We start from the raw sequence: 19,095 nt of genomic DNA, 5'->3' as shown, positions 1-19,095 counted from the left end.
AATTGTGTCTTTCCCAAAATGGAATCACTGTTTTAAAAATGTGCTATGTTAAAGCGATCTGCTTAAGAATGTGGCTAATTTCTGTCATTCATAGGAGCATATCAAGTGTTACCAAAAGCATTGCTGCTTAGAACTGATCTAGTTACTATTTTTCTGTCAGGCCGATGTTTTATTAGTTTTGTTTTGTAGAAAATAAGACTAGATTTAGATCTGTGCAGCTGCCAGCACCAGGGCAGCCGCAGAAAGGCTGCTCTGCCTATCATTTTTTTTTTTCATTTCCTCACTCAGACTAAAGATTGTCTGACCTTGCCCCTTGATTTTAATGGGAGCTGACCACAGGAATAATCTCAATCACGCCTCCTGGTTCCGCTCTCTTCTCTAGTACTCTGAACAAAAAGAGGGAGCAAAGGTGTAGGATATGCCTTCATGCCTACGGCAGAAAGGGTTGCTGCACCTGAATGTAAGCCTGAAGAAAGCAATTGCTTATTCTTCTGCTTTTTTGTTCCTACTAACCTGACACTAAGTAGGCGTGGGCCTCATCTGAATCAAACTCATGGCTGAAACTCTTAACGTTACTCTTGACCTCCTTGCTGAAACAATTCTATAATGCTGGGTGCACAGAAATAAGTACCGGTAAGTGACCCATAAAATAATAATTTTCCATTAACTTAGATGAAAAATGCATATACTTCTGCAGTTCTAGTTTGCAAGTTCTTCTGTATGAGTTATAGGCACATGAAAGAAGGTAATTCAGAAGTTCTTTTTCATTTAGGGCTCTGAATATGGCTCAGAGTAAATGCTTTTTTGATGGCTCATTCTGAATATTTTTCACTTTCCATAGGTGAACTTTAACATGACCACTGGTTTATTGGGTAAAGAGTAAACATAAATAATACATTACAAAGATACAGATTCCCGTTTTCTATGAGAGGCTACACTTACAATGTGATGTTATCAGATTAGTAAGAACACTCACAAGGGACTAAATTATGTTCTGTAACTCATTATCGTTACATCTGACTGACTGATGCCAGGTTTCTTAACTAATTTGTATTATTTATAAAGATAAACAAGTTGTATGTATTGTCTCATAATCCGAATCATGACAATCAAAGGACTGGGGAAGGGGGTTCCTTAAGACTGCTAAAAGTAGCTAAAGCACACTTCTCACTTTTAAGCTTTTCCAAGGATATTAAATCATGACTGTCAGCTTTAAAGTAAGATTATCATAATGGAATGTAATATGAAGTGACACTGTGTTCTGCAATATAGGAATAGATGAGAAAATACGTTTTCAGCTGTGTCTCACTTATTTACATTTCACATGAACTTCAATAATGTCATTCCTACACACACCTGAAGTATAGGTACGTGAACAAGGCAAATTGCAGCAAACACCCTACTGAAAGCAAAACACTTTGTATTATTCAAGCATAAACCCTTACTATAAATCAAAATGAATAGGTTTTAAACACTGCTGTGTTGGATATAGTCCTTTGGTACAAACCCAAAGTTCAAGTTAGTAAAGCTGAGATGAATAGAAGATTAAAAAGACCTAGAAAAATAAAACCTCTCCTAATAGAATGTGGATATTTCTTTGAGAAGGTGCACATGCTTTAATCAATAGAGCATTTAATGATTTATGTATATGGCCCTCTCTGGACCACAGTGTTGAACCCTGTGGTTCTGACTTGAATAGGCCTAGGAGGCATGAAAATGGCATTCAGCAGAGGCAGGGGTTGAATCTTCTATTTTAATTTCCAGTCTTTATTATCTTCCTTTACCTAGACCTTGAAATACAGTCCAGCAGAATAAAACCAGGTAGGGTGGTGAGAGGATAAACCAAAACAACTCTTGAGTTACAGACATTTTTGTGAGGTTACTCACTATTTCTTCTACATGGTTGTTCATATCCAGTTTATTAGTAATGGTGCCTCTCAGTGACAGCACAAGTTGCCCTCAGAATATTGTATGTAGTCCTGATGCGACCCATTATCGTAAAAAAAGACTACTGAAATACCAAAGAAAGTTCAAAGCAGGGAAGCTAAGGTGAGGAGAATATTACTTATAATGAAAGATTGATTGAACTTAATTTGTATAAACTGGATAAGAGGTGATTAAAGGAGGATATGAGATCACTGCACAAATATTTGAGAGGTGTTAATAAAAGAGAGGCATGGGGACTGTTTCTGTAATTACAGTTGATAAAATGACAAGGTAGCATTGTCAAACCAGGGAGAGATGAGAAACCAGTCTGGACAAAGGAAGTAATTTGCAATGGAAGGGGAAAATAATGAGCTGCTAGGAACAAAACTAACTTGTGTTCAACAGAGCCTTTCTAAACAGTTCGGTTTCTAAATAGTAAAGAATTAAACCCTCATGGGATTGTTGTAGAGAAAGGACTTGTTTGACATTAGTCAAAGCCTGGATTGAACTGCTGCTTTCTGGCTCATTTTCTGAACCAGTGCTGTTGCGATATCCTTGCCAATTCCTACAGATTTATAGTTATCTCGCCTTTTAACTGGAATAATTTCAAGAGGCATGAACTGGGGTAAGTTGATGTGGTTCTGTTGTAGCAAATGAGGTGTAGGAACTAATTTCCTAGAGGAGGAGGCAGGTCTGTGCAGCAGCATACAGCCCAGCTATGCAGCCCCATGGCGGCATTCCCAAGGTAGCAGAGTCGGCTCCAGCACGTGCAAAGATTTCTGGAGTTTATAGGTGGTTGGTTCCATTACAGCACCTTCAGCTTTGTCTTGAGAGCATTTGATGCACTTGGATGCAATGCTGAAAATAGAGTATATTTTCAAATTTATATACGCCTTTTGTTGTCATTGTGTCCCAAGGATACTGTGCAACCTTAGGAGTTGCGTTAAGATGTTTGTACAGAGATTCTTTGGTGATTCCGAAAGTTGTCTTGGTGACAGTCCATTAGGAGAGAGAGTTGTGCTGACAAACTGTTGGTGCAGCAGACCTGAGGGTCAGTCCTGTGGTTTTTGCTTTTACTTAGAAGTAGGAAGTGCAAAAATTACGGATAAGGTGTGTAGGATTGCGTCCTTCAGTGCCAGCAAGAGCTGTCTTTTCTGATTAATAAAGGAAGTATAAAATCACTGCAAGGGTCTTTGAAAACAGTTATGATGCTCTGTAGTTGGTAAAGATGGGAGCCTAAGATTGAGACATATTGGCATTTAACAAAAAGTGATTTTTGCTTTTAGAGTTTATCTAATAGTAGTAGTATCAAAAAAGCTGATAGCACACATATTTCTTGCATTTCAGAGCAATCCCTCTGTCATTTTAAGAAGCTAGTGAGATAGTTAGGACTTAACCACTTTCCTCATGCTGAGTAGGAAAACGGGGGTTACATATCTAAATAGTGTTTTGCTTCAGGAGGCAGAATTAGAGAGAGGCGTTGGAACCACAGAGCTGGATTTGGAAAGCATCTGCAAAAGAATCCAAGGCCACTTTCTGTAAAGTGTCTACTATAATTATAGGTATTAGAGGATCATTACACATAAAATCCTTAGGAGGCAAGGTCATAAATGCAGGGCAGACTGTTTATTTGCTGCATTCATTCTCAGTTGGGGAGAGGGCAATCCTTGCACTGTGCCAGTGAAAATTGGTCCCAGGGAAAAGGGGATGACCGGTAGGTAGAGATGGAAGCTTTTTACCCAGGCTACAAAGCCCAGATACAAGTTCATCTGATTTAAAAAGGCAGTATTGCGGTATGTGTTATCCAATCACATCCTATATAATGTTCATCAAGCAGAATACATATAGCGAAAGGTAAGTAGTGTTAATTTATGCACAATGGCAAACCTGCAAGGTCGACTCCCAAATGAAAGCAAGATCAGAAAACACAAAAATGAAAGTAGTATGGGCTGAAAACAAAAATACAGGTACAAAGGTTGCAGGTGACACAAGAAACAAGAGAATTAATAAATCAATATTTGACTTCCATCTCACAGTTTACCATAAAGGCAGGCAGTGCCATCTTCCCTGCAGAATTTTTTAAAGTAAACATAGTAATAAAATATGGACACTATCAGCTTCTCTCTTAAAAATACAAAAATGGCACAGAATCACTCCACATAAAATGATATAACAGAGTATTCAATTCCTTATCTAGTCATTATTTTTACTGCGGCTGATGTTTTCGATTTGAAATATATCTCCATCTAAATGTGGTTCAGACTAGTCCAATAATTGATAGATTTTCTGGAAAGTTAGCCAACTTTGCTACATGCTGCAGATATTTTTCTTTTCTTGATAAAATAAAAATCCTGAGGTGTTAGAAATAAATAAGAATTTAGAATATTTGGTGATAATTTTTGTTAAAAATATTACGGTTTTTATTAAGGGTAAAAAGAATGAAAAATTGTAGATTAGTGTGCCCGTATCACGTCACCAAAGAATAGGAATTTCTTTAATTTTCAAGAAAGTTAGTTGTGATATATTAATCTCTTAGGAATTATGGTATGGGTTTTCCACAGATCTCCAAGTGAACCTTTTTTATGGACTGCTAAAACATCGCTATAATCAGTGTTCCTCATGAGAACACAGGGAATGACTCTCTGAAGAAATTATGATTGATTTTTTTCAGGAGTTTGGGTCCTAAATGACTTATATTTAATAAAAATCTTCACCAAGAATTTAGCACTGAAGGAAGATGAAAGCAATTACTTGGCTCTTCTAAAATGAAAAAAGGAAAGTTCGAAAGTATGAAAGTTGAACAAGCAGAAAGTCTTCATCAAAATATGTGAGGTGAAGGAGATGCTTAAGAAAGGCTTTTCAGGGACAGATCCCAATTTTACATAGTGCTTGCTTGGTTTTGTTCTATGTTCTCAATTATTAAGTGTAGTTTTATGACGTTACCATAAAGAGATCCCTTAAAAAACAGAGAGGCAAGTGAAAAGTGAAAACCAAATCCTTGTTTCTATTGTTCCTTCTGCTTCTTCTTTCTCTCCATCAGCTGTAGCCTCTGACACATTGCTTCTTTTCCCCTGATCTTTTTCAGTGTGAGACAGTGTATATTCTTCCAAATAGGTTTTTGAAAGTAGTCCACAGGGGTGCATTTTAACCGCCTCAAGTTGTGAGGCAGATTGTGCAAATTGCTCAGTGTGTGCAGTTAGGACCACTGTAAAAGTAAATCCCATTCTGCAGCTGTTTTATTTGCTATTGAGCAGTGTGACACCAATAGCTGCTTAGGAGAAGCAACTCAGCCAAAACCAAACAGGTACTTCTGATACTGGGAGTGTTTTCATTCTTTGAAGAAACAAATAACTTCTTGATTTCTTTACCTTCCAATGCACACCCTGATGTTTCCAGCTTTAGTCCACAGCCAAAGTACGATACAAGTGTCTGTACTATGTGCCATTGAATGTCGTCATAGGACTATGGTTTGTGAAATATCAGAGTACATAAAGCCGCATCTTAAATGACACAGAGGGAAGGGACCTCAAGCGAGAATGCAGAGAGCACCCTTGCGACCCAAAAGAGCAGGTTTATCCCTTCTCATTCCCAGCAGGCATTTGTCTCCTAGGTTCTTAGAAACTTTCCATAATGGAAATGCTACGAATTCTACAGGTGAACTTCTGTCTGTGCTTACCTTCTCCTTTAGAGTCCTTTCCTAATGTTTAAGTAAAATCTCTCTTGCTACAATTCAAACTCATTTTGTTGTTTGTACTTTAGGCCCATCCTTTCTTTTCTTCTCCCTAGTGTAAAAGGAGAGTAGGTCCCAGTAATTTTTGCATATTTGGCTGTAAAATCTTCTTTCAAACTTTCATAACTGTAAAAAACAATGTTTCTCAAACCCGGGCACACCATTCTAAGTGCAGCTTTACCGGCATGAGTGCTTGGAAAGGTTTATTCCACAGTACTTTCATTTAACATGCAAGTTGATATACCGGGAAAGGTTTGAGCTTTTTATCAGCAAAATGCTCTTGACTCACATTCAGCTCATTTTGACTCCACGTTCTTTCCTGTCTTGTGAGTCATCTGCTCTATTGCAGTTGTAAAGTTAATTGTTTCACGCACACAAAGTATCTTTTACTTGCCAAATTGAGTTGCATCCTGCTTTTGTAGACTCTCCAATTTGTCAAAATTGTTTTGAACTCCAATCCTGTTCTTCCAGTACTTGTAATGGTGCCCAACTTTGTGTCATCTGAAAGCGTTGGTAAGTTCTTCCTGTCTTCCATCATTCAGGAAATACTGAATTATGCTATAAGCAGAGCAAATGCTATGAACCACTTCATCCATTTATCCACTTTGACAGTAAGCCATCGATAACTGCTCTGAATACAATCTTCCAACAGTTGTCTGCCTGCCTTACACTAGTTTACGGTAATTCTCATCTCTTCCTTTTAAACTACTCTCCTGTTTGGCCCATATCATTTTCATCCATCACAGCATGCTGAAAATGATTATGTTTTTATTCTCGATTTGTTTCTGGGTTGAATTGAAGTAGAGCAGGTTGAATGCTCAATGAGTTAATGTTCTGTGTATTAGTATTTGGAGAGCCTGAATTGTTTTCTAAAAATAGATCGGTAGTTTCAGTACTTTTTGTGAGCCCAGCCTGAACTGGTGAATAAAGCAAAAAACAAATAAATATCCTTGCAATTCTCTATATGTAACTCTCTTAGTCTAACCTTGTTTCAGTCACATTACTAAGGTGAGGATGGAGCCTTTCTGTGTTTATTAATTTGCCTCATAAGAGATACTGACAGTTTTGTCAACCTCTATTCTACGCCTTCTGAATACAGACATATTGGTGCTAATAATCAATCTGTGTAATTTTGATATATTTTATGTTTAAATACATTCAATTCACCTTATTGTAATTCAAACAGTAACCTTTCAACTTTTTAGTCTGTTTGAAATTGAAACTTGGCTTTGTCTTTGGCTCAGCTTCTGGCAAATGGTTTGTGTGCTGAGACAATGGATAGAGATATGTATCAAACCATTGACATAACAAGTTAGATGAGTATTTTTATGCAGGAGGGAAAAAAGGCCAACAAATTTTATGTCTTAAAAGTCAGAAACTGTAATTCTGAAGTAGGCACCTTTTAACTATTTCATCTTCCTGATGTCTTTCAAACCATAGGCAAGAGTGAGACTGTTCCATGCACTGGAAAACAGATTAAAATAGATGTGAAGGAAGAGTCATCCATTTATTGAAATAATGAATTGTCTTAAAGGAAACTGCAGAATACAAAACTTAACATCTTCTAGCAGTCATTTGTAGGCTAAGCTTAACTATGCAAATGAGGTTTACATAAAACCCCCACAAATAAGAGAAACTCTGCATAGAAATATAAATGGAGAAAAAGTTATAGTAGGCTTAGCACAAAACATATCAAAATAAAATTTCACTGATCTTTGCATTAGCTCTTAGTGAAAAAAAAAAAAATCGTGGACCAAATTCTAATATCCTAAGGTTGTATCATCCTTTTCATGAGTCATCTCATTTGTAAGAATAGCATTATTCACAGAATGCATCATTATAATTCCTAAGTAGTAAACCAATCCATCCAAACCAGTCACAACTGTCAGATGTTTTTACAAATAAATGTCATTGGCTATGGAAGAAATAGCCCCGCTCTTTCACCTTCTGTATTTTGCACCTATCACAGCTGATAACTGTTTATTATATTTTGGGGTTTACCTTTCCCTTTTTTTTTTGTTTTGCAGAATGTCTTCTATAGGTGATACAGAATAGTTGAATTTCATGCATGTTGTACTTCAATGTTGCTTTATTGGTTCTATGTGCACTGGAGGACTTTGTATTTGTCAGGGTGCTAAGCACAACCTCCTCCCAGAAGTTCAGAAGTGTTCCTGGCTGTGTCCGGGGTCACTTGCTTGGCTGATGTGAGCTGTTGGGAAGAAATCTTCATGCAGAGGCTGCCCCTCCTTTTCTTTGGGAGCTGCTTTTGGGCTGAAGGTCTGCTGCTGGCCCCCAGCTGTGCTACATCTGCACCTGATCTTGTGTTTTCTGACCCAGATCCAATCTTCCAGCTGGTTTTCCTGGCCTGGCCGCTCTGTCTGGATCTGAATGGGATGCTGACTTGCCGTTCTGCAGTCTGGCTCCTTGTTTCTGAGGTCCTTGCTCCTGCCTGCCTTCTTTCCACGCTCGGCTCCCAGTTCACCTTTAAGTGCGGTGGAGTTTGCGGTGGATATGGTCCCGTATTTAATTGATCTGTCCCCTTGCAGATATCTTCCTGCGATTTTATATTTTGATATACCACAGATCATTTTACTTCTCTAGCTGAAGTTCTAACCTTATAAAATAGATGATAGCAGCTCCCTGAGATCATTGTCCAACAAGCGACCTTCCTAGAGCAGGGACAATGGAGTGACTTAGGGGTTTGCAGTGAAAGACATACAGAAAGACGTCTTGTCATTCTCTGGTAGAAGCTTGGGCACTTAATTTAGGACTTAATGGAAGAACTGCAGCATGCATTATATACAGGAGTAGATTAAAGAATGGATTTGGCTTTAAAATATTTGAAACAATCTGACAGAGTTAACAGTGTTTACGCATTACATTTACGATGTGGTTGTCTTCTATTTCTGAATTTTTTGGGGAAAGGATGGATTTCTGTGGGAGGTAGGACAGAAGCCAAAAAGTTTATCAGAAAAAGAAAAAAAAATATGTATATATCACAGGTTTAATTAATTCTTGGTTTTCAATTTCATCATACTTTTAATTAAGTCCAGGTAGGTGAACTCTAATGCACTGTTTTGAAAATATCAAAATCTTCTTTATCCTTGTTACTAAGCGACAAGTTAACTGGACCTTTAGCAGTTCAATTTTTACAACAATATTTACATATATCTATAAGAATTGCTACAAAACTGAATTTGAGTCTGTACCTGACTTTTTTTCCCCTTCATTATTGTAGCTATAATTAAAACAGCTCTTCCCAACATGGACAGAGAAGCCAAAGAAGAATACTTTGTGGTCATCCAAGCAAAGGACATGGGAGGACATATGGGTGGACTCTCTGGAACTACAACAGTGACAATCACACTCACCGATGTTAATGACAATCCTCCTAAGTTTGCACAGAGTAAGTGCCATTGTGTGTGTGTGTTTTCCTATGCAAGAAAGTAATATAGTCATTTTTTTTAATCAGGCTTTTTTTTATCATCATGTTGCCTGGGTTTGTAATGTAATTTAAAAATATGTAGCTGCTACTGGAGAAAGATTAATAGTCCTCTGCCTGATTAAGAGCTTAGGGAAGAGGGAATTGCGTCCACAACAGTGTACACAGCTCTCTGTCTTCCTTCTTACCCCTCTTACATCCACACAAAAGGGCCTGGGGACTATTTTTTCCGTGTATTTATTTGCTTTCAGTGCAATTGCTTCTGAGTGCTGGTTTTAGTTGCAGTTATATGTGCTTCTGTCTCCTGCAGACCAGTGACTACACCAGGAAAAGACATATATAACTGATAAAAGGGAAGTTAGACTAATCAGGTAATAGTGAAGAAAACAAAGGAAATAAGTCTGAGTCTAGATAATTGTTGATCTTAATTCAAAATCCATATTTACTCCTGTGGTTCCAATGGATATCTTGCTGGGCTAGGTTAAAATGATTTGGCATCCTGCTGAGATTCTCTACAGTCTTTGTAGTCTATTTCAAAGATGAAGGTGAGAAAAAGAAGAGGGAAAAGCATAATGGCTGGATCGATTTTATTTGGAACAGGTACAATTTAATGCACTATTAGAAACTTCTCTTTTTATCCAGCTTGTTCTGAAAAGCTAAAGTTGTAAGATATGAAGAGTCTGTTTTAGGGTTGGGGAATGTTCACATCCATATCATTTTTACTTTATTAGAAGCATGTCCTTCTAGCAAGGTGCTTATGTACCTACTGTAAAATGAATCCTTCCCCACATATGTATGATGTGAAGTCCACTTCTGCGCAAAGAGTGTGAAATGGGTTTGTCCTATTACTCAGCATATGATAAATACTCTCCTATAGTCTAGAAAATGCACATACAGGTAGAGAGAGAGGAAAGATATAAAATAAATAAGGAGATGTAAAAGCTTATTTGGAAAATATACATTTTATTACCTCACCTTAGAGTTTTTTTAGCAAATAAACACTGCATTAAAAAGGAAATGTTTTCTCTTATAAAATAAGAAATGCATATTTTTTTTAACTTCATATCCCATTGCATTTCTTGCTTTTGGGCAGCAGTGTAGTCCAACAGAGGGTGACAGTTTTCGTGAGAATATAAACATCTATAGCTGAGGCTCCTGGCTGAGCCGTATCACCGGGATGCAGAGGGACATTGCTTTTATACCTGCAATGTACCGACTCTGTGACTACAGATCAACTTTTGTCCCTTTACCTGGGTTTCATATTTGTATCAGAACTTTCTGTCTCAAAAAGCCTTTGCCTGCCAATATCTGATCAGCAAATTAGCAGTGTAGCTGATGCTAATTGGTATTATTCACGTGCTGGAGGTCTCAGCAGGGAGCACAGGAGTGGATGCGTGTGGAGATATTCTCCTGTATTTGGATACAGTGACTCATTGACTGGGTGGTGTGAGTAAAACTGAACCACGGATCCCTGAAATGTAGTTTTCCTCTGGTAACGACTGAGTTGCTGTCTTTGAAGCTGTTCTAGCTAGAGCATTCCAGTGCAGAATACAAGCTACCATCTAGGAATAACCACCCTGTCATAACACTGACCATTGTGCAACTCCATTAGGAAAAAACGACAGATATTATAACTTTTTATTATGTATGTATTGCATTTAATGAGGATGAGCCATAGTAAATATTGTAACTGGATGTTACTGCAGATTCTGCCTTTTAAAACTAAGTATTCATAGCGTGCTGCCTAGCATTGCAGATTAGTCACGACTCTGGCCTTCTACAAGAGCTGATCAAGTCTTTTACATTTTTTTTTCAGCGTTAAAGCAGGGTTTGCATTTGCCTGGAAAGGAAAATAAGAAAGGATCAAACTTACAATAGAGTCTAACCAGAATGAAATAGAAATTCATAAGATGTAATACATGCTGCTTTCACAATAAATTGTAATGAACTCAGAAAGCAGTGTGCTTTATCGGTTTATTGTTTCCAGGCAGGACAGAAATGTATATTTATGGTTTGATTTCAAAGAGTATTAGCCTCCTGGGTTTTAGAAATGAAAAAGATGAACTTTCACTACTTCCATGATCTCTTCGAAATTATTTTAGAGACATTTTATAAGTCACAGAAGTTTTTAACCTGGCAGTTTACCATAGGATTGTACTGAGAAGAGCCGTGCCCTGCTGTGAAAACTGAGGGGTTTCAAAGATGAGAAATGCAGATTTTTGGCCAGCTCTGCACTACGACGTCTTGACAGGACAATTCATGATTCTGGAGAGCAATTTCTGTGAAAGAGTCAGCTGCATCGTAATAAATTTTTTTTACAAGATTTTGTAAACTACCTTAATAAATCTGAGAGAAAAATACCAACTTTAAAATGCAATCAGCTGTGTCTGGAGATTCAAACCACCAAGTGTGGACAGCAGTATAAATTATGAACACATAATTTAGTCTCCTGAGGCACTTGATTGCTTTGGCTGCTGGTTGCTTGTGAGCCATTATGAATATTCTTGAGGAATCTTGATGATCTCCAAATTATCTCTAATAATTTAGCTTCGAAACATTAAAGAAAAAAAAAAATCACTTTGGGACAGACTATATTTGTAGCCAATACATGTGTTTGTGAATTCCTCACAGTTTCCTTCCTGCTTTCAACTCTTACTGCTGCAGTCAGCCCACAAATAGTTAAAGCAGCAGCTCTAGAACATAACAGTAAAAGCTGTATGTTGTCTTGGAACAACTGTGAGGACAGAAAAGAAAAGTCCAGAACTCTTTGTCAAAAACTGTTTTAATGGTCTTACCTGCTAACCTTGAATTCCTTTGACTATTTTCACTACTAAATATCACTGCAGTTGATTAGATCACGTATTAACTCTAGACTCAATAATTGTAAATTACCAAGAGGTAAATAAAAGCCACTTCATAAAGAATTTTTGATTTGAAGCATGTGTGTGTTTTCTGTTTTTCAGCATAGTGTTAAGAACTGGGAGATATTGTCATAAAATGGGTATTTTGAATTTTTCTCTTAATAAATGAGTACCTGAAAGAACAATTTACAAGTTCTAATAGATTTTTAAGACTTCTTAGGCAGAAGGTTTGAAGCAAGTATTAAAAAAAAAAAAAAATCTGACAATTTGAATAGCATTTGGTAGTGGATTTTAGTCTAACCTTGCAACTAAGTAGTAAATACCCCAATATTTGCTATGAAAAGTTCTTTCCTTTAAAGCATAAATATTGGGGGTTTAATGGTTCTTAATTAGTGTCTTACTACAAAAGGGAGGTGTCAAATCAAATTAAAAGGGTCATAAAAGTAGTAAAGACCTGAAATTGTATGTGGCATCTTTAAAGCTTTAGACCAGTTTCCTACAGAGTAAAAGCCACAATTTTACAGTTGAATTCCAGTTTTACGTGTCTGTAAATAAAATGGTAAGTTCAACAGTGTCTACAGTGAGAACATTGGATACTTTCAGTGTTGAAAGTAGCTTAATATTAATGTTGGCCAGCACTGAGCATCCCTGCAATGAAAAGCAGGATACTACTGTATCAGGACATTCACATACAGTAATCTGAATATTCCTGTACCAAGAACACATTTTGCTGCTTTCAGTAAATAATTTGTGTCAATGTGGTTTGTATCAGTTGCACATCTCAAGAGATTGTACTGGGGAAGTATAAACAAATGAAGAGCACACCAAAGGTACTGGAATCAGGTGTAATGTTTAGTCTTTTCCTCTTATTTATAAGGTCTGTATCACTTCTCAGTAATGGAAGATGTTGCTCTTGGTGAACCAATAGGAAGGGTGAGAGCAAATGACCTGGATATTGGAGAAAATGCTAAATCGTCCTATGATATTATTGAAGGAGATGGAATGGATATATTTGAAATTACTACAGATGCCCAAACTCAGGACGGCATTATTAGAGTGAGAAAGGTAAATGATATCTCTGTTGAAAAAACCTGTTTATTGTTTCTATAACTACCCAGCCAGAGCTTACCCCGTGAGAAGATGCTGGATTTGCAAGGATTCTTTTATATGTGGATGAGATGTCAAACTAGGGAAGAGATTTATTAGCTGTGTCCTTCAAAATTGCCATTTAGGTGACAACTGAGACATCGATGGAAGTATTTTCAGTGTTAGGAATGTACTAATCTTATCTGGGCTTTCACGTGGACAAATAATACAGGTTTTGCTTCCTTGGTTCCAAAGCAGAGTAGGTTAGAACTAAATTCCGTAAAATCTTTGCTGAGCATTCATCAAATACCTTTTCTCTTATTTGATTTGCTGCATAGCTGGTCAAATACTGTTCTGAGAAAACAAAATATCATCGTGTATTACTTAAATTACCTGATGCGTGAGAGTCTTAGTCTTTCAGTTTTGCTCATGTCAAACTCTCTTTGCTCAATGAATCGTGATTTTGGCGATCTTTATCAAGGAGATCAGTGCTGTTTCATGTGAGAAGTGCCAAATTCGGGCCCTAGATGAAGCTACAGCTCTGTTACCTTTTCTAGGCTCGTACAGTCTTGATGTGTGCAACACGAGGCATTTGCATGCACACAACAGAAGGACCACCCGATTATATACAGAAAAGAGGGGAGAGACAGCACAGCTAGAACAAAACTTGACCAGTAAAGTCAATGAAACATTGATGGTGGATTTAATGTTCATTATTTTCATAGAAGGAGAGAGCTGCTTCTCATGCTGTGCTCTGGAAAATGTTATGAATTTGTAACACTGGCATAGAGAGTTTTTAAATATGTGGCACAGAACACTAAATGAATCTTTGGGTGTTTCTTTTTAAGAAAAAAAAAAAGAAACAAAACCCCACAAACAAACAATAAAACCCCAAATGGAAACAAAAACGCAAACAAGCAAAAAAAAAAACCCACAACATTCAAGTGAAAAGAAGACTCCAATGAGTATAGTTCTTTAATATTAAATTTCCACCGGTAATAAAAAAGGTCTGGCACAGTATCTGTGAAAAATTTATACCCTCTGTTTCTCAGCGAGTAGATCAGCACTGAAGATGTATAATAAAATTATGTGTATTTATCTAAATTTACATGTTTATTATCTAAATTTTCTAAGGAGAAAATTATGATATACATCCTTGATCTTCCTTACTGTTATTTATTGGAAGCTGTGGCCTCTTTTGTGAGCTAAGGCAATTAGCCTTTTGCCCCAGTTCCCTTGGCTTTATTTCATAACCGAGTCTCTAACATAATGTTGTTTCATATATTCTTTTTGACAGCAATAATCATTTTGGTTCTGCTACAGTAGATGATGTATGGAGGGTACTGCTCACCAACAGATTTTCTCCAGCATAAATTCATGGACTTTAGACAATGCAGAGTAAAGTTTCAATATGATACCCTGGTTAAGCACAACTAAATGTGTTGGGGTGCTGTCATTTCTGTAAAGCATATGAAAAGCAGTTGGAAACATGATACAGGAGCTATGATTGGCAAATTGTGAATATGCTGATATAAAAATCACCATAATTACAAAAGCTGCTAAAGAAGCAAGGCTTTTTTTTTTCATGTTTACTAGAATTTGTGAGGAAGAGCAAATCCCATTAGAGCTTGATTCATACCTGAAAAAACTCAGCCAGATTTGTACATATACATAGTGAAGGCTGTGACAGAGTTTCTGAAGGTTCCTATTTGTGCTCTTCCTGGTATTTGCATTGCAGATTCAGAGTTTCTGTGTCCTTTTCTTTTTATCCTGGGGACATTGTAATGCAAATCTTAATATCTTTCCAATGCTTGGCAATTTGCATCTTTGAAATCTGAATCATTGTGAGACACTAGAGAATTATATAGTGAATATACTGATGTGCTTCAAGACACAAACTTGAGTCTCCTATAATGAAAAATTCTAATATTCAAAAGTGGCACCAATTTGGTTCTTATCTGGTATTTCATTCCTTTAAATCCACTGTGTTTGCCTCTTTTATGTTTTAATATGGAACTGTAAAATAGTAAAAAACAATGGTGACATGGCAGGTGTATTGGTAGAATAAAGTAGTCGATTTTGTAGTTCCCTCTCTGAAAAAAAGATAGAGAAATAGGAATTGCTACAGTTTTAAGCAATTCCTGAGAGATGTCTACTTTACCCCTATGCACGGAAACACAAGAGTTACCTGAAGTGCAATATTATTGAAGGACTTTCTTATATGATTAGCTCTACATTTTTCCACATAATGCTTCTCATGTCCAAGAAATAAGAATTGCTAGTTCTTTGCCTTTCTCACATTGTTCTGGAGGTTATAAAATATTTATTCTTTCTGGAGCTAGTGTAATTTTTTTTCTTACTTCCAAATAACAAAGCACTGATTAAGCGCATGATTAGTATGCAAATCATGCCATTGCCAACAGATTTGTAATACTTAGCGGATATGTAATTGTAATGGTGTAATTCAAGAGAGGGAGTATTTTGGTAAATTTCTTGTGAAAATCAAGGAAACAAGAGTCTTATTTTCTCTGAATCTGGTTAATAAACAGATATCAATATATGCCTAGAAAACTTGCAGGTTGGATTTCTAGGAGTGGGAAGTCATTGCATTAAAACTCACTGAGTGTGCTAAAATGCACATAACTTTCATCCATCAGCATTATATTCACTTATTCTTTCTCTGTGGCCATTAGTAAAAGACATTTATCTTTGTCATTCTTAACAGCCACTGGACTTCGAGACCAAAAAATCCTATACTCTAAAGGTAGAAGCCGTCAACATTCATATTGATCCTCGCTTCATCAGTGGAGGACCATTCAAGGATACAGCAACGGTAAAAATCGTAGTAGAGGATGCTGATGAGCCACCAGTCTTTTCATCACCTACTTACCTACTGGAAGTGCATGAAAACGCTGCTATTAACTCTGTGATCGGTCAGGTGACTGCCCATGACCCTGACGTGTCTTCCAGTCCTATAAGGTAGCGCTGCTTTAAAGTTCTCTTTGAAAAAAACTGCTGGCAGAATACTGAGTATATTTTCCCATACATTGAATGACACTGTTTATGTGTCATTTTATTTCTATGAAAGCACTTGTACTGGATTTGTTTTATGATGTTAGATTTATCAGTTTGGATTATTTTCAAAATCACAAAAATGTTCCTTGCCACATGAGTACTCTTATGAAACGGCAGGAGTGCAATGGAAAGAAGAAATAGGGTGTATGAGGTCGGATGGGGTTGAATCATCAGTGTGTATCTCCGCAGTTATTTTGAATTATCTGCTAGGATCTGTACTAACAATACTGGGGTTGTTCCATGTAGTTCTAAGGTTGTCAAAATGTATTTTGTATTCCTTTGGTGAAAGCCATTCCAGGTTTAAAGATAGAAAGTCAGAGCTGATTATGCCCATGTGACTTTTGCATCTTTGATTTATAAAATTTCCCCTTTTTGATCTAACTGGAACAAAATCTGTTATTCCAGTTTCATCAGATCAGTGCTTTCTATCTCATTTTGATGAGCACACATCTTTCCCTCCCCTATTGTAATGGTTAGTATGGTACAACGCGAGTGTTCCCGAAGCGCGTTTTGTGATGTATAGTACTGCCGGCTAAAAGCATTATGAAAACAAACACTAAAACATCAAAATCATAGGAAGGCATATTTCATAGCATCGGAATGATTGGGTTGGGACTTTAAAGATCACTCAGTTCCACCCGCCCCCTGCCATGGGCAGGGACACCTCCCACTGGATCAGGTCTCTCAAAGCCCCATCCAACCTGGCCTGGAACCCCTCCAGGGATGGGGCAGCCACAACTTCCCGGGGCAGCCTGGACTACTGTTTCACCACCTTCATCATGAAGAATTTCTTCCTAATGTCTAATCTAAATCTCCCCCCTTCCAATTTAAAGCCATTTGGAGAGAGTCTATTTAATAACAGTCATCACTGTACATTAATCTCGTAGTGAATTTAACCTATGCGAGAGATCTTCAGCATCGTAAGGATGATGCTAATTGTTATAATTCATCACTTAATACCATTTTCTAATCATCATCGTCTACATCAGGTTTGTTGCATAGCCAAACCTTAAACCTTTATTTCAGGGGTCTACAGGTTGCAATATCATATTTTAGCATTTTCAGAGTCAAAAATTCAGAATTTCCAGCATTTGGATATGTTAGAACTTGTATATAAAGGTATCGGAGCGTACGTTGGAGTCTCTCATTTCTTAATCGTCCTTTCAAAGCTAGCTAATTGTAGCTTTAACTATTACTGATTTCTATATAATTTCATTCATTAGTATATTTTCTCCTGCAGCCCACAGCCCAGGCAGTGTTGATGGGCACCGAGTTTATTTTCTTACCAGAGAAGCTCTCAGGATGATCAAAGCTGGTAATCTGGTCACAAAATGGGAAATACATGAGGGTAGTTGCCCAGGTTAGAAGAATCTTGTGTAAACAGTACAAAAGTAATAGAGAAGACAGAGAGTTCTTTCTATCACGATTGAAGCAGTGGCTCCCCCCATCATTTTATTACCGCTGCCCACTGGCAGCTGTGAGAAAGGGCTTGTGATGCCACTACAATGACAGGGTCTTCTGAAATGTGTGTGAAACCAGCCGTGGTGCCAGCCAGTTGGCTTTTCTTCCCTTTTTTTCCAGCTCGATAGTAATTTCTCTTTCAATTTAACCTTGGTTCCTTCCCTCTACCCCTTCCTGCTTTGCTCTTGGCTTGGGCCTGTGCTCTTCTGCCTCTTGCCTGCGTCCCCTTTGCTCCTCATCTCTGCCTGCCTTCAATTCTGTTTCAATTTTACCTTGGCTATTTTTCCAGTCCTGATCTGTTTCCCTGGAATTCTATTCTAATCCTGCCCCCAACTCCTAATAATTTAGGCCAGCTACAATTTTATCTATGTCCTAAAATTGAGCCTCTGTCCAAGCCTGAAAAATTGAGTCGAGTAAAATATTTCCTCCTTTGCCATTTTTTAATCATTTTATAGATCAAGTTGGTTTCAAACTTTTAAAAAGCAGAAATATTTTAGATGTGCGAACTGAACTAGAACATTATCACTTTATCAGGACATATAGGGATGACGTACATGAAACAGCATTGGCCAAAATTCACTACATATAAACAAAAAATTAATTAGTGTGACATATATAGTTTTCTTTTAAAATACTATATGCGGGACTTTATAAGATTTAATTTTTCCACTGTGTTGGCTTGATAGCTAATTAGAGAATATGCAGAGCTCAGTTTTGTGTGCAACTTTGTTTTTTCCTTGCCTGCAAACCTCATTAATTTGGTTTTATCTGGGATAGCTCTGGAAAATCCAAATTCCTGTTTTATTTTGCATTTTTTGCATGAAAAAGAGATTTCAAGTTGAGAATTTTACTGTTCTGGGAGTAAAACTATTCACCAGAGACAAGTAGGGGGCAGAAATGCAATTATTTTACTTCTAATTCAGGACAAAGTTGGAACGTGACAGGTTCCAACAAAAATAGGGGGAAACATTGTTTTGTTAGATTGGAATGTTTCATTTTGTTTGTGCATTTTAAGTGTTTGTTTGTTATGATACCACAAATATAATGTATACTTTATGTATACATTCTATGATATGCTTTCAAAAATATTAAGCATAAGTTAAAAAATGGAAAACCAGAATTAAAACATTCTGTTTTGAAAATAATGGACAGTTATAATACTGCCTAGACACTTCTAAATGTATTTTTTCGTTACAACAGAATTTTATGAGATAACAAACAATTATTTTCTGTAGGTATCTAGTTTATCATTATTTTGGTTAGACAGAGCGCTTGGTGACATTTATAAAAACCCTGGCAACACAGATGAAACTATGAATCACCTTATGTGCTACCAATACCACATCTGCTGTCTTATGCACAGACTGAGTAAACTCAAGAGTATTGCAGTACCATAAATGAAGGGAAATATGGATGTCTCTGAACATGGAAACATTCTGCTAATTGAGGCATGAGACAAAACATTAGAGAATTTAGAAAAAAATATTATGGAAAACAGCGTGAAAAGAAACTTT

At 37.0% G+C, this 19,095-nt stretch overlaps 1 protein-coding gene across 4 annotated transcripts in view; it reads left to right on the top strand.

Moving 5' to 3' along the window:
- Positions 1–19,095, top strand: part of CDH8 (cadherin 8) — a 226,884-nt gene that overhangs the window by 139,038 nt on the left and 68,751 nt on the right. For 3 of the 4 annotated variants that reach the window (XM_054078926.1, XM_054078923.1, XM_054078924.1), the window contains exons 6-8: positions 8,895–9,062; positions 12,837–13,024; positions 15,771–16,024. In XM_054078926.1, coding sequence (XP_053934901.1) covers positions 8,895–9,062; positions 12,837–13,024; positions 15,771–16,024 — 610 coding nt within the window. Of the gene's footprint in view, positions 1–8,894; positions 9,063–12,836; positions 13,025–15,770; positions 16,029–19,095 lie in introns of those variants that run through there. The other variant, XM_054078927.1, reaches the window with a different exon arrangement.

Source organism: Cuculus canorus, chromosome 13 (assembly GCF_017976375.1).
Source record: "Cuculus canorus isolate bCucCan1 chromosome 13, bCucCan1.pri, whole genome shotgun sequence".
Classification (NCBI taxonomy): Eukaryota; Metazoa; Chordata; class Aves; order Cuculiformes; family Cuculidae; genus Cuculus; species Cuculus canorus.
This window is presented reverse-complemented; position numbering and strand designations above follow the sequence as displayed.